The following is a 23,806-nucleotide window of genomic DNA, read 5'->3' as shown; positions in this document are numbered from 1 at the left end:
GTCTGTGATGTATGTTAGCGTTGTGCACCTAAACCTGGTAAGCAATCAAACCGTCCCTTACAGGTATCCATGGCATGGTTGCCATTTGAAAGATGGGGTTTGGACTTTGTGGGTCCAATTTCTCCGCCAGCCAACCAGGTAATCGGAAGTATTTGCTTGTGGCTATAGATTATGCCACTAAATGGGTAGAGGTTCTAGCTACGACTGATTGGCATATTGCACTAGCTCTACAGTAGCGAAGTTCTTGTACGAGAATATATTTTGCAGGTTTGGGTGTCCCTTAGAGATTACCCTGATTCGCCCCTGCCTTCCCCTCACCCCTACTCTACCCAATTCACCCCTACCCTAAATAATTCGCCCCCTCCCCAATTCGCCTCCCTTACCAAACTCGCCCCTACCCAATCCCCTCGCCCCTCCTCTCCCCTCCTAAATTTGCCCTACCCAGATCTTCTACAGCTCGCACCTTCACGCCTCGCCCTACCACCTCTTCTTCTGCTCTGCAATACAATTTCCTTCCGATATCGTGGCTACGCAGACGACCTCGAGTCATCTTGGTTATCCAATTTTCGGCTTCTTCGGCTTCACAGAAACACGCAGTTATCTACGTACATACAGAAGGAAATTGCTGATTTGCCAATATGTATGCAATTATGGAATTGTAATTTACAGAAGTGTATGCACTTGAGGAACTACCTTATTTTGAGTGTGTGAACATTGGGGAACAACCTCAGTGGGTGGCTTCATAGAGCATCAGTATCACGTGGCAGAGGTTTACATTTCCCATGGCGGGTAGCAGCAAACATTCCAGAAAGGCAGGGTTAATACCGCAGCCACTGAGTTTTGCTGAGGAGGATGACTCAGAAAGTAGTTGCCATGACCTGGATGACATCACTTCCAATGACCCCAGGGACGTAAGTTACAAAGCCTCGCCGGCAAACTCATCGGATTCTGAAGCTACCTCTGAATCGGACGCTTCCAGAGTGACAAATATGAAAGCAGGCAACATCTAAAAATCGCACACAATTCTCTTTGGCTTTTTATCTATAGCCGCCTCAACCATCTCTGAGAAAAATCCTCTCCAGTGCCCAGCTACAGACTCTGGGTCTCACAGCACTGGCTGATGGTGATCTACCAACTACTGCTCTTGTTGAGATGATACTAATCTTTCAAAAAAAATTCCCAAGGTAAGGGGCCACAAACTTACTGCTACACGGCTAGGCCATGCTATGGGTATGACCAACTTTCCATCTGTGAAGCCTGCTACACGAACCTTCTCTCAGCTTTCCAAGGATGCAACAATTTAGGCAACAAGGTGCAGTCTGTGGAGTCCAGCTTCAAATGTTTCGCAGCACCTCTCTTGGCGTGGGTCATAAATATACATGTTACCACTGACGAAGTGGATGAGGATACAGGAAGAGTGCAAGGAAAAAGGAAATCTCTAAGCATTAAGGTTGATCCTAAAATCACTAAGAAAAAGAAGATCAAAGCAAAGGTGGCGAAAGACACAGCAGAGTCTCTACTCTCTTGCCAATGTCTAAAGCCAGCAGAGTAAGGTGACACACCTTCTGCGGCGCTCTCTATCTGCTTCTACCCCTTGCTCTACTGAGCCATTGTCTACTTCCACTCTTCATGACAAGTCAGCGCCTTCTCTCTGGGAGATTCCTCTCCCTTCTTCTCCAATATTCACCCATACTGATGCCAATATATCACTGACTTCACCTACAGCAACCATCTCAGCTCACACTCCACCCATTGTACCTACTCCTAGCTCCCCAGTTGTGCCACTTCAGCGTCCTCCAGTATCATCTTTAGGGATAGCCGACTCTACTTCTCTGTTTCACCTTTCTGAGAAAATATTACAAGACTCAGTAATGCCATCGCCACCATAGAACTAGGAGCGAAACAGTTAGCTGCCACGCACCAGCGCCATTCCGCCACATATGCCGCTATGGAAGGATCTTTGAAAGTCGGCGAGAGTGCCATCGCATATCGGGATGCTAGGATTTCGCATTGCAGCAAGCTTTGAAGATAAAGTCAGAAATCATTGAAGACCTTAAAGCATAGATACAAGGATTTCAAGAAGTGCTTCTACATGGAAATAGGTCTACCAAGGCTCTGGTGGGCGTGGGGTATGGATGGACTGGATCAAGGACATCAATGCAAAATGCAGCAGTAGGTCCTTCTCAGCAATTTATGGGACTCTACATGTTGGGGTTAAGGCCTATGTGCCTTGACCGGTCGCCCAGGTCATGGGCGCCCGCCCACTGTTACCCTATACTTATAATGAGTATACTGTATAGGGGGAGCTTCCACTTCACAGTCTCCCCACCCATATCTGTGTGTGTGTTTCTCTCTCTCTCACTCTCCGTCTGTGGTGCTCCCCGATCCCCTTCAATTGGTATCAGAGCTATGGTGACCGCGGAGAGCACGACGGCTTTGAGAGCTTCGAGGCGATAGCTCGCTCGCTCTCGATGGTGGAGTTCGATCGCGGAGTTTCACGGAGAGCGATTTTAGCTTGAGGAGCATTGTCTTTGGAGCTTAGGAGCTTGGTGTGGCCAAGCTTGGTCGAGGAGGCGGTTGCGGCTTCCTTGGTGAGAGGAGCTTTTGAGCTCAGTGGAGCTCGTTAGAGAAGTGCTCGGCGGAGGAGAGCTTGACATTCGAGTGCTTGGATGTTGTTGTGGCAGAGCTCTTGCGTTGGAGCTTGCATTGAGAGGACATTGCATCACGCAGAGTGGAGCAGGAGCAGGTTCAAGACTGTGTGCAGCTCGTTTTTGCCATTTTCGGGCTCTAAAACACAGTTTTTTGCGTAGCTCCGTCATACAGAGTCAGATCTACATGATCCAGGAGTCTAGGTCATGGTTTTGGCACGCTCGGGACGCGATGGTGATGTCTATTTGCTGAAATTATGCTTTGAATTACAGCAGGTACAGCAGCAGGTTTATTTGTGCACTTTCGGGTCCCAAAAACACTGTTTTTGGTATATCTCACACACACGGAGTATTTTCTGCAGCAACCAGCAAATTCATAGGTGTACACAGGTTTTTGGATATGCATTTGTCCAGAGAGCCACTCATGCGAGAGTGAGCTATGTTGCCATGGTCTTGGCGGTTTATGTATGCCATATATGGATTTGTGTATTTGTTTATGGCTGAGATTATTTGAGATTTGGCTCAATTTATAGAAGAAACTCTGTTGGATTTTATCCAGGTTCTCGCCATAGCTTCTACGTATCCGTAGGTTGCTCTTTGACAGTTTAGTGGTTGAGTTTACTCCCACTTTGACAGGTGATTTTCAGTCATCATTTGGTTGGAGTTTGGAGTCACTTGTGTATGCCCTTGTGTGCCGTATTTCGCATGGCACATAGCGACAGATCTTGCAAGGTTTTGCGAAATGTTGCTATAGTTATCTGGCAGACATTTGGTCATTGATTGAAAGGTATTTTGGCAGCAATCATCACTCACATGTATGTCATTTGAGGTGCCGTTGAGTGGTACTCCGGCAAGAGCAGGTATGCTCATATGTATGACTTTGTGAGGTGATTCCGGTCGAGTTTATTCCCGGATTGGCCATTGTGGCATATATTATTGTCTCTTTGAGGTTTACTGTTGAGACTTTGCTCCAGTTACAAAGGAGACTCTGCCAAAGTTTTGTCAGATATTTATGCGCGATTAAGTCATATTGACTTGTGATTTTGTGCAAGGTTTTGCACGGTTATTGGTGCAACTTTGCATCAGGTTTTGAGTCATATTTGCAGACTTTTGTTGATGCGATTCGAGCCAGTTTAGGGCTGATTTGGTTGACATTTGCTACTCATTGTTGGTTGCTCTTTTGCGAGCATTATGGCTGATTTTTCATTTGACTTCCAACGTTATGGTCTGACACAGTTTGATGGTGCAAATTTTGTTGCTTGGAAGGAGCATATGCTTGTTGCATTGGCGGATTTGGGGCAGGATAAACCCTTGCGTGGTTTATCGGCAAAGCCCAAGTCTATGAGTGATGATGATTGGCAGGATCTTGATGAGTTAGCCATGTCTACGATTCGTTTGCATCTGGTTGAGTCTGTTGACTGGCAGGTCTCGAGGGAGACTACAACTCATGCTTTATGGCAAAGTTTACATGCTATGTACGCGACATCCATGTCTACAGGAAAGTCTAGTCCCACTTCTATGTCCATGGGAGAGATTGATCCCACACGCAAGTCTCGACGGCATAGAGACTTGACATGTTGGCATTGTGGACATAGAGGGCACATTAGGCATCGATGTTTCAGGCGTTTGAGACAACGGAGGCGACAGATGCGTGATGCAGATTTGAGCATGACAGATGCTAGTGAGATCAGTACGGTGGTTACTGAGTATGCTTGTGACGGCGATGTCACATTTACATTTAGCTTGTCTTCAGACGATCTTATGTCTACGGATTGCATATCGGATTGCACATTGTTTTCACATTGGTTACTAGATTCAGATGCTACTTTCCATGTCACGTCGCATCGTGAGTGGTTTAGCACGTTTTCTAGTGGGAGACTTGGTTGTGTGCACATGGCTGATGGTGTTGTGTATGACATTGAGGGTGCAGGAGACGTATGTTTGTCCTTGCCCAGTGGTATGAGATTTACCCTGCGTCATGTGCGTTATGTGCCAAATCTGAGACGGGATTTAATCTCAGTCAGACAGTTACGGGATAGTGGATGTCGGGTATCGCTGCTTGAGCGATCTTTTGCGTTGCATTTGGGTTCGCTAGTGATTGCGAGAGGTGCCAGGAGTGGTACAGGTTACCCATTGCATGTGGATCACGTGAGAGACGGTGTTGTCTCTGTGATCACGCAACCAGGTAGAGAGCGAGAGAGCAGGCGAGTCTCTTTTGCTCGTGGGTTGCAGGATGCTTTGCATGGAGTGCAGAGCAGTGACCTTGTTGTGCAGGTTGCGTCTACGGATGCACAGGTAGAGCGGGACAACTCTAGTGAGTCACAGCAGGATGAGTCATCAGAGGTGATGACAGAGATGACTCACATGGATGTTGAGATGTCGACTATTGTGGAGTCATTTCTTGATATGCTTATGCCAGAGCTTGATGCAGATTCAGGACAGATGGATACTCTTGGTACACATGTGATATGTGGTGGGCACGAGGAGTCACTCCAGAGCTCGGAGTCAGAGTGCCATGGTCTCTATGATAGGGGACAGGATTGCCATGAGTTGAGTTCTGAGTTGGAGGTGGCAGAGGTTGCCAGGGTTGCATCAACATTCGGTGTCCTCATGTACGAGATGCTGATCTCGAGGCCTGACATAGCAGCTGCAGTGGGAGCATTTGCAGTAGGGTTAATTAGTTGTTCGATGACTGATCTCGGCATAGAGCATAGGGGAGGTTTGCACGTATTGGACCGATACTTGCAAGAGTGCATGAGCTCTTGTAGACTCTTTGCAGAGCTTGGAGCTAGCTCTGTGTGGCTTCCGCAGCGGGATGTTTGTCTATCAGTAGAGCCGGATGCACTAGCTCATCGAGAGTCAGTGGGCATAGGTTGAGAGAATATCTCACCTTCTATTAGTTGTACACTAGTAGATCTTGCTTAAAGGCACATTGGCCTTTAAGTGGGAGGTTGTTGGGGTTAAGGCCTATGTGCCTTGACCGGTCGTCCAGGTCATGGGCGCCCGCCCACTGTTACCCTATACTTGTAGTGAGTATACTGTATAGGGGGAGCTGCCACTTCACAGTCTCCCCACCCATATCTGTGTGTGTGTCTCCTTCTCTCTCTCTCACTCTCCGTCTGTGGTGCTCCCCGATCCCCTTCACTACACACAGCCTCCAGTTCACTACTACAATCAACAGTATTCTCAAGGATTTCAGTCGTCGCCATTGCCCCACATGCAGAGCGTTCCTTGCTGCGACAGTGTTGCTGGTGCACACCGCCATCGCTATGTTACTCGACGTTCTCACTACCGGACAGGTGCTACCCTGTGCCCTGCAGCAGGTGGTTGCTCCTTTCACAGGCGGCCAGGTTATGGACAGTAGAACCGAGCAACCTCTAGCCCAGTTGCGGGGTTCCACCATTGATTAGATGGCTCCACCTCTAGAGACTGAAACTTTGGGTGAGGATGTGGCAACTACTCTTTCTCTTGGGTGTCTGCATGACAGTCTTCTCACCATGGCAGTACAATAGTGATTTATTTTTACAGTCTTACGGTCTTTTATCAGTTTCAGTGTTTCTCTCACCAAGACGGTGAGTGGTCTTGTGGCAGGGAACGTGTAGCAGGGCTACAGTGTCACTAGCACGGGATAGGCAATTAGTCACAATTGGCCCGGGTTTCACACTGGACAGACTCTCTTGCCGGGTTGACACATGGCAGGGATACGGGTGGTGGTCCGGTCGACACCGTGGCCAGTGCACCACCTCCACAGTTCAGAGATAGTCTTAGCTGGAGGGAATATTTTGCAGCCGTTGGTGGCTCTTCATGTTTATACATATCCGTAGCTATTCGGGGTTTTGAGCATTCACTTTTTGTATGGTTTAGCGTCTAGTCTCGAGTCCTGAGTCTGGAGTTCTATACGCCACTGGCACTCTCCCTGCACATTGGAGCCTCGACACCCCCGTTGTACCTTGAGTCCTGAGCTTAGAGTTGTGTGTGTTGTCAGCAAGAGTTGTATGGTTCATTGAGCTTGTCGAGTTCCATTGAGTTGAGTTTGAAATTGTGTTTTGAGTCGTATCGTATCTTGAGTCATATTCCACTTCTGTGTTTGAGTCATGTTCTTGTGTGATGTTTCTTCTGGTGGAGTGAGGTTTCATGCATACTGCACTAAGGAGCACCCACTCTAGAGAGCACGACACCTTTTCCTCGCTACACCATACTATTATGATTGGACACACATTGGCAAAGTTGTATGCATCTATCCTTCAGCAAGAGTTAAGCTGATGGTCACACAATGAGGGCGTACGGGCAGCGGGACAAGCAGGTTTCAGGAGAGGCTTCTCCACTCTTGACCATATCCTAACACATGGATCAATCATTGAGGATGGTAGGGCTTATGGGAAACGGATTTATCGTAGCTTTGTGGGCTTCCGCAAAGCATTCGACATGGTGCCCAGAGCCAGATTGATGCGTAGACTACAAAAGATGGGAGTGCCCATTGAGTTGATTTGGGGGATCATGGCTCTATACAAATCAGTGTTGGGACATGTACAAAATCCGAAGGGGATATCTGATTTAGTTCACTCCACTATTGGAGTGAAACAAGGTTTTCCACTGTCTCCTACTCTATTTGGTATGTATATAGATGAGCTTTCTGATTACATTGACAGAGAGGGTGTCAGAGGTGCCCAGCTGCCAGGGACATGGATTCCATTGTTGTTATTTGTTGATGATATTGTGTTGATCTCTGAGATCTATTGTAACTTTGTGGACTTCCACAAAGCATTTGAGACAATGCCCAGAGCTAGATTGATGTGCAGACTACATGAGATGGGAGTACCCACAGAGCTGATTTGGGGGATCATGACATTATACAGGTCAATAGTGGGGCATGTACGCACTCCAGAGGGGCTATCAACATTAGTTCACTCCACTATCGGGGTGAAGCAGAGTTGCCCGCTCTCTCCTACTCTATTTGGTATGTATGTGGATGAGGTTTTCGACTATATTGAGAGAGAGGGTAATACAGGTGCACAGTTGGCAGGGACGTGGATTCCACTATTGTTCTATGCTGATGATATTGTGTTTTTCTCCGACTCTAGGGAGGGGATGCAACGTCACTTGATGCTTTGCATAGCTTTGCCCACGACAGTGGTTTGTCTGTCAATCTTGGTAAAACCAAGGTAATGGTGTTTAACACCACCCCACAGTGGACCAGGAGATCAGCACCCGCATTCATATATGGCCATGAGACAGTGGAGTATACAGATGCTTTCACCTACCTTGGGGTGGTCTTTAGTGGACCAGAGCATATGCAGCATTGGGTGGATCGGAGAAGATGTGTTCACAAATTCAATTTCAAGAGCCTCGGACGAAGCTCTAGCTTTTTGACACTCTTGTGGCTTCCGCATTGCTCTATGGAGTTCAGATATGGGGGCCTTCATTGGACCATCACGGAAGGTCGGGTCGCACTGATGGATGGGGAGACATGGAGAAGCCTCTGGTCTCTATGATCTCGCGGCTTATTAGAGCCAAGGCTTCAATACCGCATGACATTATTCGAGCAGCGCTAACTGCCCCATCACTAGTGGTTGAAGCGCTTACTAGATCAGTTTCCTTTATACACCGCTTGTGGGACCTCCCCAGAGACAAATATACTCGCCTAGCACTTGAGTCCTCTCGATAGTTAGCTATGCAGGGACATACAGCATGCTGGTACAGGGAGTTGACATCATGGTTTCAGGTACATGGGTTCAGCATGGACAGATTGCCCCCCTTCCTGGATGCACCCTCTCTGACTCTTACACAGTTTGAGATCACTAGGCTCATCCACGAGGACCTGGCTCAGCTAGATACTAGGAGGACTTGGATACAGCTGGCATAGGAGCTGGGCACGAAGATGGCTTTCTATAGTGAGCATCTTCTCCAGCTTACTAAGGATGGTTTTGTGACAAGGTCCGGATACATGGACACCCACTTATCTCATGGGATACGATATGCTATTGGCCAGATACGCACATCTTCACACCAGCTTCGGATCAAAACTGGTAGATACAGCGGAGTACCAGCAGAGGCCAGGATATGTCCCCTATGTCACATGGAGCCTGAGACAGAGTTGCACTACACATGCTACTGCCCAGTTTAGTATGAGATAGGAGGCCGCTTTCACTGCCTGTTCAGAGAGGGCTTTGGACCATTCTCTAGAGTCATGGGGTATGAGAACCAGAGATGTCTGTGACTGTTTTTGCTCGAGCTGCGTAACACAGAGAGTGCCTGATGAGAGGAGAGGCTAGCCAGTCTTAGAGACAGATCACAGACTTCCTCAGAGCGGACATTGGGCAGCCGGAGGAGCAGCTACCACAGTGGAGCTCACCCTCTCCTCACACCAGAGGCACACTGATCCAGACGCCCACGACTGTGGAGGAGTACACGGCATCAACAAAGGCTGCATCAGAGGATTCAGATCACTTTGGCCCGACATGCACGACGACCGGTCAGACTATTGACCATGGAGGAGATTGATGAGATCCGCGAGCAACCGATGATGGATCTCCTGTGATTTAGCTCTTTTGAGGATTGTACACCCTACTCATCTTGTACCAGCCTTTGTATCAGCTCTTACCCATTATATCCCCACACACACACACACATTGTGTTGTATTAGCTCTCAGTCACTACTCTCACCCCCCTACTCATATCCTACATAGTTCCAGCTAGCAGCTCAGGATTCTATAGTACCCCTTTTTCAGTACCTTTTTGTTTTTGGTACTCTGACATTGTATCAGATTCACCGGGTTGTAACTTTTTGGTCTCATAGGTCATTTTGGCCTTCTGAAGACGTTAATATATATTAACATTTCATTTCTCCTCTCTCTCTCACACACACCAACATGACAATTGAGGAAGAGCAAAGAAGGAAGGAAGGCACACACTCTACATGTACAATTCACGGGTGTCAAGGACACCAACACTGTGGAAGAGGAATTGAAAAGCCTCTATGCACGTATGGGAATCATGGAGCCATTGTGCCGATCCACAAAGCATCGGATATTGTAGATCCGAGCAACTACAAAACGATCATGGTTGGCCACATCTTAGCCAAACTATATGGAACAGTGTTGGAGAAGGCGCTCGATTCAGATGATGAGCGGGAGGGCTTGAGATCACCAGGGCAGGCAAGCTTCAGTTTGTTAACACTTGAAGAGAACGAAAATGGTGAAGAGTCTGCAAAATTATATCAGAATTGGAGGCCTACTCGAAGAGTGCTCAAAAGGGGGTCAGAAGAGGACATTCCCAGCTACATTGTTGATGCGGATTCGTGGAGACTGCCTTGGGGCTCATCACTCATATCCAGTCACAGATTCGTTTCCAGCTGTAGGAGGAAAACTATGTCGTGCTCTATACTGTGGGTGCTCCTAGGTGGAGTATGCAAGAAACCTTACTCCATGGCACAAACTAGACAACTGAAAGGCATGCTTTACACATTGAAATTAAACATAGCACAGAGATGTCCTCAAAGTAACACAATGTAGCGCGGATAATGCGTCGTGCTCTCTACAGTGTGGGTGCCCCTCAGTGCAATGAGCGTGACAATCTCACTCAAACAAATGAAAACTCTCTCAAACAGAATGAAACACACAAACAACGGATAACAACACAGAAACAATGGATAACAACAGAGACACAACAGTGGACCAGAACATGTGGACTCGACTAGCTCAAAGAACCATGTACAGACTCTGGCGTGGCAGCACACTCCGCTCCAGCCCAGGACTCACAGGTACAAATGGGGTGTCGAGGCTCAGATGTGCAGGGATGGTGAAGCAGTGCTCTATGTAAGACTCTCTAGACGACTACGTGCAAGATAAGCCCCAACTCCCCCAAAACGACTACTGATATATACAACCATAAGAGCCACCAACGGCCCATAAATGTCCAGCCAGCTAAGTCTATCTCCAAACTGAGTGGTGGTGGTGACCTGGCCACGACGTCCACTAGACCACCGTAGGTACCCTGCCACGTGTCACTCCCAGCCAAAGGGTCCGTCCAGTGTGAACCAGACCAACTGTAGCTAACTGTCCAACTGCCTGTCCTGTGAAGTGACACTATAGCAGGCTGCAGGTTGCCCGCCACAAGATTGGTCACCGTCTCGGTGAGCCAAAACTGAATGAAACTGCAAAAGTAACTATATGTACCATGAAAGATGAGGTAAGAGCACAGTCTTGTCACCCAAGGGAAAGGGTCGTCCCCACTGCTGCTCCAGAAGCTTCCGGATCGGGAGGAGCCATCAGATCAATAGTGTAACCATGCGGTTGCTGTCCTGTGCTTTGCATATCTTGATTTCCTGTGGTTGTAGCAGCCATCTGCTGCACAGCGGATGGGAGTACCTGCCCTGAAGTGAACTCCAGACGCCTAGTAACGCAACCATGGCGGTGTGCACCAGTAACACCGTCACAGCAAGGAACACTCTGGCTCTGCATGCGTGGCATCTGGATCTGAGACTCTTGCTGAGTGAAGTACTGGACCTGGGGCTGTGGGTAGTGTCCCATGAACTGCTGAGAGGGCTGAGAGGGACCTGCTGGGTAGTGTCCCATGAACTGTTGAGAGGGCTGAGAGAGACCTGCTGGGTAGTGTCCCATGAACTGCTGAGAGGGCTGAGAGGGACCTGCTGCCGCTGCAAAGGTAGCTGGACTCTGGACCTGTATCCTTGGCCTAGTCCATCCATATCCCACAGTAGCCTGGGTAGGCCTGTTATCATACATAAGCATTTCTTGAAATCCTTGCACCTGTGCTTTGAGGTCATCAATAATTCTCGACTTTATCTTCAATGCCTGCTGTAGGGCAAAAATCGTTGCATCTCGATCTGTGATGGCACTCTCGGCAACTCACAGGGATCCCTCCATAGCTGCGTATGTGGCGGAGTGATGCTGGTGGGTTGCAGCTAGCTGCTCCACGCCTAGCTCGATGGTGGCAATAGCAGCTCTTGGAGTCCTGAAGCAACTTCTCTGAAAGCTGAAATAGAGAAGTGGAGTCGGTCCTACCTGAAGATCCCTCAGATGGATGTGATGCTGGAGGGCGCACATGTGGCACTGCCGGCGAGCTAAAAGTAGGTGCAGATGGTGGCACAACCGGCGAGCTAGAAGTAGGGACACTCGGTGTAGAAGGTGCCTCAAAGATTGTTGTTGTAGGTGCAGCGAGTGATATGTTGACCGGTGTATGAGTGAAGATGGGAGAAGAAGGAAGAGGATCCTATAAGGGTGAATTGACCATCCTGTCCTGAGGAGCGGCAGTAGACACTGGTGTCGGCACAGCAGAACCAGGTGTAGCAGTAGACATATGACGCTGAAGATGTACCCTAGTCTGCTGTCTCTCAGAAACTGGCAAGGAGAGTAGAGACTTCACTGTATCCTTCATCACTTTCGCCTTGATCTTCTTTTTCTTGGTGACTGTGGGATCTACTTGCATGCTCACGGGTTTCCTTTTCCCTTTCGAGGTTCCCTGTTCCTCATCCACTTCATTTATGTTAATAGGTATGTTTATGATCCATGCCAAGAGAGGCGTCGCAAAACATCTAAAAGTTAACTGCACAGACTGCACTTGGGCCCGAAATCTTTTAGCCCTAGACTGCAGAGAGCTGAAGAGAATTTGGTGGAATCCACATGGGATAGTGTGGATTAAACAGTATAGCCCGTCGCAGTGGGAGAATGTAGTGAGAATATCTGTTTGTACCTTGTCTTCTTTGGCATCCCGAGCCAGAAAGTAATACCGGAAGATTGCGAGAAGCCGTCTGTTTCGCTCATAATTGGGGTGATCCGAGCTCAATAGCTCTTTACATGCTTGAATTGTCGCGTCCTTGGACAACAAAGAGAAAGTGCGAGTAGTAGACTTCACAGCTGGAAAGTTGGTCATACCCATGGCATGGCCAAGCCTTGTAGCTGTTAGCTTGTGGCCCCAGACCTTTGGAAAGTTTTTCAGCAGTTGATGTATCAGTTCTGCTGGAATAGTATCAGGTAAATTTGCATCAGCCAATTCTGTGAGGCCCAGAGTCTGTAGCTGAGCAGTCGACAGCACCTCGCTGAGAGATGGTCGAGGTTGCTGCATATGAAAATGTAATGAAAATGCTGTGCGATTTTTTGAAGAAGCAGGCCTCTGGATTTCATGAGTGATAATTTGCTGCTTTTTTGTTTTCTGAGCCACCTTTGAGTGTTCCCCTTGATCACTGCATGCACTTGACTCGGAATTGACATCGGAATCATCAGATGCTGCTGAGTCTGCTTTGTAGCTCTCATCACTTGGGTCACTGGAGGTAAAGTTCTCTATGTCATGGCTGCTGCTGCTTGCAGATACTTCATCTGCTTCGCTCTCTGATGCAACCAGAGCTTTCCTCCTCTTCAACTCTACCTTTTTCTTGCTACTTCCTTCTTGTTGTTTCTCCTGTTGCTTGCTACCCCCTGCCATGTTGAGGTCGGATGACAAACCTAGCCTCTGAGTAGTCAAGTGATGGAAAAGCACTCAGATATAGGCCAGGTTGGAAGAAAAGGCCAGGTTGGATTTTCTTCTGCAAAACGATTTAGGCTGGCAATGGAAAAGCACGTGATGCTTTAGTTTTGCTGCAAAACACAATTTAGGGCAGCAAATTCGAACCAGTAGGGCGAACCAGTAGGGCAAGTAGAGGGCAGGGCGAGAGGGGTGCTAAGAGAGAGTAGGGGCGAGAGTGGGAGGTTAGGGCGAGAGGGGACGGTTAGGGGCGAGGGTTGTTGTGAGAGGGTAGGCGAGAGGGTGCGGGAGAGGGTAGGGGCGAGAGGGGGTGCGGGAGAGGGTAGGGGCGAGAGGGGAGGATAGGGGCGAGATAATAGGGTAGGGGCGAGAGGGGGTGCGGGAGAGGGTAGGGGCGAGAGGGGAGGATAGGGGCGAGATAATAGGGTAGGGGCGAGAGGGGGTGGGGAGAGGGTAGGGGCGAGAGGGGAGGATAGGGGCGAGAGGGGGTGCGGGAGAGGGTAGGGGCGAGAGGGGGGGATAGGGGCGAGAGTGGGTGTGGGGGAGGATAGGGTCGAGAGTTTAGGGTAGGGGGCGAGAGGGGTTGTGGGAGAGGGTAGGGCCGATGGTCACACTCGGTACTCGGTACAAAGTGATAGCAGGAGCAAATAGAAGGTACAAAGTGCTAATTTTTTTTTTTAAGCAGCTACAATTTTCGAGCAGATAAAAGGGAGGGTAATTTTGACTCATTGGGAGACTAAGGTTCCTGCAGTAAAGCCTATATTCTTCCCATAGACAGTATGGCATTGGGAGTCCCATCAAGCCAAGTCCTTGATTACACCTTGCTTATTATCCCAATTGCCATCTAAGTAGAGTCCCCACTAGTCCCCAAGCAAATTCCAGTTGTCAGACTGAACAAGACTGAACAAAGTCACGCAAGAAGCTTGACTGAAAGCAGTTTGGAAGGATCTTAATACTTAACTGCAAATAACACTGAGGATAGAAACCATTAGAGGAATTAGAAGAGGGACTGATTATAGGAGGAGTCCAGTGAGGAGGAGGGACTCTTGCGGAAGTTCCCTATAATACCCAATTACCAAGAGGACTTAGTGGAGAAAAGATATCTTAGAGGAAAGGCGGAAACTTACAAACATAGCAAAAACTGAGACAGTAACAGAACATCTATTCTGGTGGAAAGCTCGAGGGGAGGAGAGAGATGGGCCATAGAACCTACAGATGGCGGAAAGTTGCATACCCTTTACTCAGAGGAGTAATAGCACTTGATTCTGGAACCATTTACCAGTGGCAAAGGGATGCCTTCCAAAGTGACTAACTGGACAGCCCCCTGTGGCAAAACCTCCTGTACTCTAAAGGGCCCTTGCCAAGCTGGAACCAGCTTCTTTGCTTTTTTCAAATATTTTGCCTGATAGAGTAGCACCAATGTGCCTTGCGTTATTTTTGGCTTTCTGAGGTGGCGATCATGCCACGCTTTGCGACGAAGTTGTTCCGCTTGCAGAGCACGAGAAGCTAAAAGGCGGCTTTCATCCAATAAGGTGAGACGGGAGATAGAGGCAGATTCCATGCCCCAACTTGCACGCAGACTGCCCACCCTAGGGGAACCGGAGTTGAACTCAAATGGAGCTATGGCTTCCAAACCGAAAGCGAGTTGAAAAGGCGTTTGATTCATTGTTGCTTTGAAAGATATGCGGTATGCCCAAAGAGTGCCGTGCACAGCCTGAGCCCACGATGCTGGATGGAGATGACATGCTTTCCTCAGTAGAGCGATCAGAACCTTGTTGGTGCTCTCGGCCTGTCCATTGGCTCTAGGGTAATAAGAGCACGACTTGCGATGAAAAATCTTGTAATTGGCCAACAAATTTGAGATCATGTCATTGACAAAATCACTGCCTCTATCACTGGTGATCTCTAAGGGACATCCAAATCTGCATAAAATATTTTCATATAAAATATTTTCACATTCGGATTGAGCTTCAAGCGTGCCTCTCTGCACCTGAGGAAGACTGTAGAGAGCTAAGCAAGATGCTCCTTTAGATTTTCTACTGGGGTCGAACATTGAGCACCCGAGAAGGTGGAAAAGTCATCCATGAATATGCGAAGGTGATCAGTAAGCAGAGGACAAAAGATGAGATATACTATGCGATTGAAAGAAGGCGGTGCATTTTTAAGCCCAAAAGACATTCTAGTGTAGATGAAAATACCCCAGGGAGTCACAAAAGCTGTTTTGATTTGGTCGTCAGGATGTATTCCTAACTGATTGTAGCCACTGAACCCGTCCATAAAACTATATAGTACATGGCCAGCGACATCTTCGAGGACTCTCTCAGTAAAAGGTGTCGGAAATCCATCCGGGATTGTGACCTTATTCAGAGCCCGATAGTCAACACAAACTCGAATTTTGTTGGACTGCTTCTTTGGGGCAATAACCATAGGAGACAACCATTCTGAGTGCTCTACTGGTACAATAATACCTGCTTCTTGCATTTTTTCCAACTCGATTTTGACTGCTTCTGCATACTTGGGATTCAGTTTGTAAGCACGTCCTCTGACCGGCTTAGCCCCCTCAACCAGAGGAATTGTGTGGACTCCTAGCTCTGCTGGGATTCCTTCTAAATCGTGGTAAGACCAGGCAAACACATCTTTGAAAGAGCGCACGAAGGAGATTACCAGGTCGAGTAGAGCGGGGTGATCCCATAACCAAGTGGCTAATAAGATGGGCTGATGGCTGTCAGGGCCTCCTAGGTTGACCTCTCTGACTGGGTCAGGCGGTGCAGTGGTCAAGGCTGCGTCAGGTGGAGAAGATTGTGCCTCTGTTAGCCTTTGGACATTATGAGCTGGCGTCTGATCAATGTTGAAATCAGCATACTCTTCTTGCAACCAACCTGATGGAAGCTCTGCAAATGGTAAATCCTCAGATACCTCAAAGTGCTCCGGCATGGGTGGAGAGTCAGATGGAGTAGAGGCTAAGGAGGGATCTGGGGTGTTGGCCAACTCTTGCAAGGGAGACTTTTTTCCCCTTCTATGGTGGGTTATAGGCTCACCCAGGCCGACGGTTTCCATCAAGGGACCCTCTGAAGGATGCGCACCAGAGACTGGTCCACTTGGTTCTGACTCACTTGAGACTGGTCCACTTGGTTCTGGCTCACTTGGCTGATTGGGATTCTTGGTCTTAGGTGTATCTTCAGATGTAGGATCAGGGGGATAGGGTGAATCTGTTGGCAAAGGTTGAAGAGAGACTACATAGCATTGCATCGAAGAGGTGGCTTCTAACCACTGCAGTAAGTCTTCATCGGACCCATCGGGAGGGACCGGCTGCTCCAAGTCAGGGTTGGACTCTACTGACAAAGAGCTATACTGAACGACCGGATCCATACCTCCTTCGAGACGAATTTGTTGCATTGGAGAGCCAGGAGTATGTATCCACATGGCGTCGGTTCCCCAGTCGTGAAGTGCTTTCGTATGTCGCAGCCATGGCCTACCAATCAGCAAGGGATAACCTCCCTCTACCAGGGGAAGATTAACTACCACAAAATCCAAGTTAAAAGTGAAATCTTGTACCTTCAGAGGTACCTTGTCGACTATGCCCACTGGGTAGACTGTTCTCTGATCAGCCAATGTAACAGTGAAAGGAGCAGGTCGGGTAGGCTTTAGACCTAAGGCCATCATAGTGAATTCGGGCATCAAATTGATTCCAGATTCTCCATCAACGATGACGCCGGATAGCTGGTGCCCAAGAATAGATACAGTGAGGCGAGGACTTTTATAATCGGTGAGGGGAGCAGATGGATAGGAAATCAAATAGGACTCTGAGGGCTGTACAGGGAGGTGCCCGCCACTAGGCCCAGCCCCCGGGTACAGAGACTGAATGACTAACAGGGTGTCACTTCTAAGTGTTGCATCAAGCCTTAGCATGTCGTATAGTGACACCTGCTGAAAAGTATTTTTCAAGATGGCTTCTGCTGTGGGCTTGGCGCCTTCGAACTGGGCTCCTTTTGTGACCTTAATCTGTTCCAAGTCAGCCACTGCTTCTAAGAAGGCTCCATCAATGTCAGATAACAAGGAAGTTGGTTTGCTCTGAGCAATTGGGAAGGACTTGTCCTTTGGGTCAGGTAGACCAGAGTGAGGAAGTGGAGACTGGCGAGGTGGACCTGTGGGTAGATTGAGACCAAGAGCTGCTCTTTGTGCCCAAGTAAGGACACCAGCAGGCTCCTCCACTTGCAGAGGCTTAACCACATGAGTAGCAGGTGAAGGTTGAGGCACGGTGTTCACAGTAATCAAATTTATCTTCGGAAAGGTGAATTCGGGCTGGTTCTGAGTCGAGCCTGAAGACGTGGATGCCCTTTGCTTGGGACAATCTTTACTGTGGTGATCCTTCGAATCAGGGCAATGACGACAAGGAGGGGACCCCTCGGGTAAAGGACACTTGCTCTGATAATGCCCATATTCTCCGCATCTGTAGCAGAGTATGGGCCGATTGGAAGGACGAAACGGGGGACGAGGTGGTTGTTGCATGGAATTTGAGGCTGAGGTGTAGAAACTTTGGGGAACTAAGGGAGTACTGGCATGATAAAAACTGTGGGGTGCAAAGTTGTTGTGCATACCTTGCTGCATAGGGGGTGTTGTCAGCAGAGGAGGCAACTGGTTTTGATGGCCGTAGGGTGAGACCATGTTGGATGCAGGTGCTAGCCCTTGTTGGAGAGAAGGACCAAGATTTTGTTGTATTTGACGCAATCCCTTGAGGTAGTAACAATCCTTATCCTCATGTCCAGCTTTTTCACAGAAGTGGCAGTAAAACCGAAGGGGGCATTCCTGTGGTGGGTGCCCTGGAGAGCGGCATGAGCTACACCAAACCATAGCCTTAGTCTCTTGCTGACACTTGAGCTCTTCTAACTCGCGCTTAATCTGTTCCAATGCCTCATTATGTGTAGGCTTCTCTTGTCTAAGAGAGAAGGACCTCTCCTCTTGAAGAGCTCGTTGTAGCTTTAGGGCTTCCAGTTCCCTACGTAAAGAAGTTAAAGGATCAGTAGGACTACCTTCCGAGAACACAGAGGGAGTATCTATTTGAGGAGAGTTGTTGAAGAGCTTCCTAGCTCCCTCTATTCTAGTAGTAGCTGCGATGAACTCGTCGAGAGTGGCGTCGGGTTGGAGACTCTCTCGGAGTTTTTGCTGAGAAGTTTTGGGAAGCGCCTTCTCCACCCACTTTTTAACCATGAATTCACCGGGTTGTTGGGGAAGCTTGGCCACCAGCGACTTAGTTTTCGTCATAAGCTCCGCAAAAGTCTCCTCAGGTTTGAGCACCATGTTGGCCAATTCATCCAACACCTTCTCCTGGTAGTCACTTGGCCTGAAAGCTGCACAGAACTGCTGTCTTAAGGCTTCCCAAGTTGCAAAATGGTTCTCTGCAAATTGGTTGTACCATTTATCTGCTAGGCCATCCAGGGTGGATGGAAATAGTACCAAGTAAGCATCTTCTCTGTTCAGCCCACGTCCCCTACAGAGAGATACAAATCTTCTTGCATGGTCGTCAGCATCTTCTGAAGACAGCCCTTTGAATGTAGGGAACTTGATGTTCACCTTGGCCAAAACACTAGCTAGTGGCTCCATGATTCCTTGCTGAGTCTGTTGCACAATAGCTTGTTGTAGAAGAATAGGAGAGAGCTTTTCTGGAGAAGGTGATCGCGAAGATGGGGAACCTGATGAAGGAGTGGGTGATGTGATATGTGGAGGTATAGGTGATGAGGTTGAAGGATTTCTACAAGGTGTCAAAGGTCGTCTTCTGTGATAGTACTTCAGAGGGCTCAGTAGTGGGCTTTGACGCTCAACTGACCTCCTTGTATGTGTCATACAGTGACCTCCAAACCAACCAAGCTTTGGGCGAGAAAACCTTGAACTGGCTGAAGACTGGTCTAGACTCTACTAGACCATACTAGACCAGACAATTGTCTAGACCAGCTGAACCAGGGACGAGGAGGACTAGACCAGGGTCTAGACCAGACAAGTGACTAGACCAGCTAGACCAGGGTCGAGGGGGTCTAGACCGGAGACGAGGGCAAGTTGGACCAGGGCGAGAGGGGACCAGACCAGCAAGGCGAGAGACTTAGACTGCACAGGCGAAGCGAAGAAACCAGCTACTCAACAGAGTGAGACTTCAGTTGAGGTCCCACCGTGATCGCCAAAATGAGAGCACCTGTAGCGCAGATAATGCGTCGTGCTCTCTACAGTGTGGGTGCCCCTCAGTGCAATGAGCGTGACAATCTCACTCAAACAAATGAAAACTCTCTCAAACAGAATGAAACACACAAACAACGGATAACAACACAGAAACAATGGATAACAACAGAGACACAACAGTGGACCAGAACATGTGGACTCGACTAGCTCAAAGAACCATGTACAGACTCTGGCGTGGCAGCACACTCCGCTCCAGCCCAGGACTCACAGGTACAAATGGGGTGTCGAGGCTCAGCTGTGCAGGGATGGTGAAGCAGTGCTCTGTGTAAGACTCTCTAGACGACTACGTGCAAGATAAGCCCCAACTCCCCCAAAACGACTACTGATATATACAACCATAAGAGCCACCAACGGCCCATAAATGTCCAGCCAACTAAGTCTATCTCCAAACTGAGTGGTGGTGGTGACCTGGCCACGACGTCCACTAGACCACCGTAGGTACCCTGCCACGTGTCACTCCCAGCCAAAGGGTCCGTCCAGTGTGAACCAGACCAACTGTAGCTAACTGTCCAACTGCCTGTCCTGTGAAGTGACACTGTAGCAGGCTACACACAAGAAGATAGACACTAAGCCCAATGTAAGCTCAGACTACTCTCAACGTTTCAGCTACAAACTTTGGCTGGCAGCACACAGACCTCCAGACAAAGTGCTTACTGGGCAGTGGGTAAAATGGGGGTGTTGAGGCTCAGACTATGCAGGGAGAGTACTGTGTGCAAAGACTAGACTCTAGACCAAAGTCTCTATCCAACTCATACCAAACTGACCAGGACCACATCAGATGGCATTATGCACCTCCTCGGTGATTGCATTCTTCCTATTTGCCACCTTGATGTATAAATAGCGCTCATACTGTACTCCTTCAGTTTGTACTTCGGCTGGGAGATAGATAGGACGTTGAGCATCCCCAGAGGTCTCTTGTACACACTATATAGCTCCTTTTTCCACACACACACATAAAATAATAATAATAATATTAACAAATAAGTAAATAAGATCATACTATTTCTGTGCCATGGTTCTGTCTACCCATGTATCGCACTGGTCAGCCATATCCATGGATGTGCTCTTACGGTCTCACCACACGATAAATCATGAAAGGCTTAGTCATCATTCTTCACTCACTTTATTTTTAGACCATTTATTTCAAATTGTTCCCGAGCTAAGTACACACATGAATAGAGGCATATCATGAACAAAGATCAAAAATTAATACTATTTTCTGTTTCTTTCTTGTGTAAGCTTCTGTGTGCATGATTGGTCTGCGCCCTTTAACAAAGAGCCTAAGGGCTACCTACGTGTTGTGGTTGGGTTGTCCTGTTTTAGTTGACTAGGAGAATTGTGTTTTTAGTGCTTGCCAAAATTTTGATTTTTAGTTTGTGTTTTTGACACTAATGTCAACTTTTTCTATTTTCAGTTCGGTTAAGGGATTCGGAAGGAGAGGTTGCTGATGTTATCGATGCCTACGTATCTGTGACAGCAACACAATTCACTAATGTGTCTAAGGTATGCCATGGTATTTTCTTCAGGAGAATAGAGGAGGGGTCTCAAGGGAAACTTAAGGTTAATAGGATCTTAGTGGAAACTTAATGCTAATGTCCACAGCTCACCTTGCTCTCTCAGCTCCTGCCCTGCATCCCTCAGCACCGCCAGCCCTCTGTAACCCCCTGGCGCCTCAATGTTTACATTTCTTCTGGTATGTTGACCACAGCTCCTGCACCGGATTTCACAGTGACAGCCCCACCGAGAATTATTCCAAGCAACAACTAGCACTTTAGACCACAAAATGATCTGTGATGATTGACTGGCCATTTACTTGCAAGAGAGAAGATTGCAAGGTTATGCTTTTTGTTAAAAGATTGAAATTTTATCATCACATATCTTTGGGAAAGAATGTGGTGTTGAGATTTACACTCTGTTTCATCCTATGCTGTGGCGATTATCAAGACTACCTTTTCAATTTTGCTCAACCATAGTGACAGTGATGAGATCACATATGGTCTCAGGATAGGACACATGGTAGACATTAGAGAGGCCCCCTTATATGAGAGCTTGCCTACGATGAAGATGGAGGGATTTTGTATAGATGGAGACAGATTCAGCATCAGTGTCATTAAGATAAAGCAGTGTGATCAGAATTTGGCGACAATTGGAGGTTATTTTTTTAGCAGAAGCCACATCCCTATGTTAATCTAACAAGACAGCATTTCAGAGACTACAAATTGAGATGCTAGTAGAAGAGCAGCGAAGGAAGTGGCACAATACATTGTTGATTGGGGACCTTGGGGATGTAGCAAGCCAAAGGGATAGAGCTATTCTATTTTTCGGCAGACCACAACAGATGTTGAACCTGTCTTGCTCTGATGAAAATTCCATTATATTCCTTGTGCTTTAGTCGGTATTTGTGCAAGCATGTACAGAATGTTGGCTTATATCCTTGATGAGATACAGGGTCCTGTCGAAGCAGATTGTACAAATAGGATCATGCATGCTATCCATAATGGAGAAATTTTACAGAGTATTTTTCATTGAGCGTCCAGATTATTGCTTTGAAAAGGTCACATGGTAGGTGACTGCATTCAATGGAGGGCGTCTCGAGCAAAGATAGCTATTAGCAAGTAATAGAATGGAAAGAGGAAATGCAATATTCAATTCAAGGGAGTCCATAGGGCTCTAGGAGGAGATAACAGATACAGAGAGAATCGAGGAAAATAAAAGGACTCGAAGCGAGGTGGATAGAGGGACCTCCTATATTCAGCTCTCTAGACAAAGATCACAACCTTCACGTATTCCCTCCATGAGAGCATGGCGATCCTCTGTTTTGGAGCCCTTTGTAGATGGCTCTGATTGTATGACGAAGGAGCCTTTATATGAAAAGCAATGCGCTTCACTAGCTCTGTATTGTAAAAGACTAGAACCTATTAGCTCTTAGAGATTGAAATCAAACATTTAGTCCTGGACTGCTTGTTATTATATTTCTTCTTTTGAGGTTAGACCACTGTCGAGGGTTTCTTTTATAGATAATAGTTTTCTTGCAAAAAACAGATCTGATTTTCAAATCAGATTTGATAAGTAGAGGAATGGTCAACTACTTTCTAGGTGCGAGTGTGCATGGCTCTCATCTTAGATACTTATCCTTTGCATTGATGCTTGTAGGTCTATCTTATTGATGTGAGCATGTCAGCTCTTTATTGTAATTTTGGCATAAAATGAGAAGGCTTTCCATTTTGTTACCAAAACAAATTATCTCAAGCACGAGCCATATCCACATGAAGCTCCAATTGAAGTTTGTTTGGATTGTTTTGATGTGTTTTTGCGGCAAAGGGATCAATATCTTTTTCATTGGAATGTCCACTCAAAACTGTTTCTTTATATTCTGTCTGGTAGATTCAATCAGAAGGAGTTTCTATGAAGGGCGAGAGAGTGCGCAATGGAGGAGGAATTTTGGGCTTTGTTGGAAATGCACTTGGTGGAGTCTTCAGCTTCACTAAGAGTATTGCTGGAAATTTAGCAGGAGCATTCGCGAAGCTTGGCATAAGTCTCATCAGTTCCATATTCGGTCCAAATATTGGAGCTCTGATTGAAGGTTTCGTCCATGGTATATCCAGCCTTATGAACTGGATTCTTGGTGGTTTTGGAATTGGGAGCCTTTTTGGCAGTGGTCAATGCAAGTAAGTAAAATTTGTCTCTTTCAAATTTATACAGTTAAAATACGTTAACTTTGTAGTCAATCGTTTTAATTTTTGTGAATTAAGAACTATTTTTGACTTGTTTTATGTAAATCTAAAGACAAGAACAAGCCATAGCAAGCAAGTCCAGTTTCAACTAATCTTTTCATAATGCATTGTGTTTTTGAGACACGTTTCAAGCACCTCAAGGACATAATTCAAGCACCTCACCAATTGAGCTATCGCCCAATGATTGTAAAACTCGGATCACACCCACTTTTTGTGACAGTCAATGTTTCTAGCCTTTGCCGAGGAAAAAAATGAACAGAAAACCAGTTATTGTTGACGATAAGTGGAAAGGGGGGGGTGTCCACTCGTACTGTAGCAAGTCCAAGCAGAATAAACAGATTGAGCTCTAAAGCTTACAAGGGCCATCAATCATTCATCTGTTTGAGCACTAACCTTTACGATGTGATAGAGAAAAAGTGAGCCTGATGCATATGTGTAAGCAAAATTGATAAATCAGTGTTTGTTTGGAGGCATTTACTTTGGCATATCCATAAACAATGTAAGTTCTGCAGAACATGAAGTCTGTTATTTTTCAAAAAAAAACTAGTGTCCATAGTACTATGGCATGGATAAACATGAACACTTCTACTATTTGTCACAGTTGTGCAGGTGATTTTGATGTCTTGTGCATTTTGGCAAACTTTTGCTTCTCCAAAATGATAGGTTTGCTTGGTTTTCTTCTGGTTCTTGTTGGAGGTATGTACAAACATTCATCTCACT

At 47.2% G+C, this 23,806-nt stretch overlaps 1 protein-coding gene across 1 annotated transcript in view; it reads left to right on the top strand.

The window, feature by feature from the left end:
• The window catches only part of LOC147455901 (protein HAPLESS 2-like), a 346,793-nt gene that overhangs the window by 322,206 nt on the left and 781 nt on the right, over nt 1-23,806 (top strand). The window contains exons 13-15 of the mRNA XM_086514530.1: nt 20,767-20,855; nt 22,737-23,020; nt 23,688-23,782. Of these exons, the coding sequence (XP_086370656.1) occupies nt 20,767-20,855; nt 22,737-23,020; nt 23,688-23,782 (468 nt within the window). The remainder of the gene's footprint in view (nt 1-20,766; nt 20,856-22,736; nt 23,021-23,687; nt 23,783-23,806) is intronic.

This window comes from Adiantum capillus-veneris, chromosome 6 (genome assembly GCF_014529385.1).
Source record: "Adiantum capillus-veneris isolate H3 chromosome 6, ASM1452938v2, whole genome shotgun sequence".
Classification (NCBI taxonomy): Eukaryota; Viridiplantae; Streptophyta; class Polypodiopsida; order Polypodiales; family Pteridaceae; genus Adiantum; species Adiantum capillus-veneris.
Note: the sequence above shows the minus strand (reverse complement) of the source record. Positions and strands in the feature narration are given on the sequence as shown.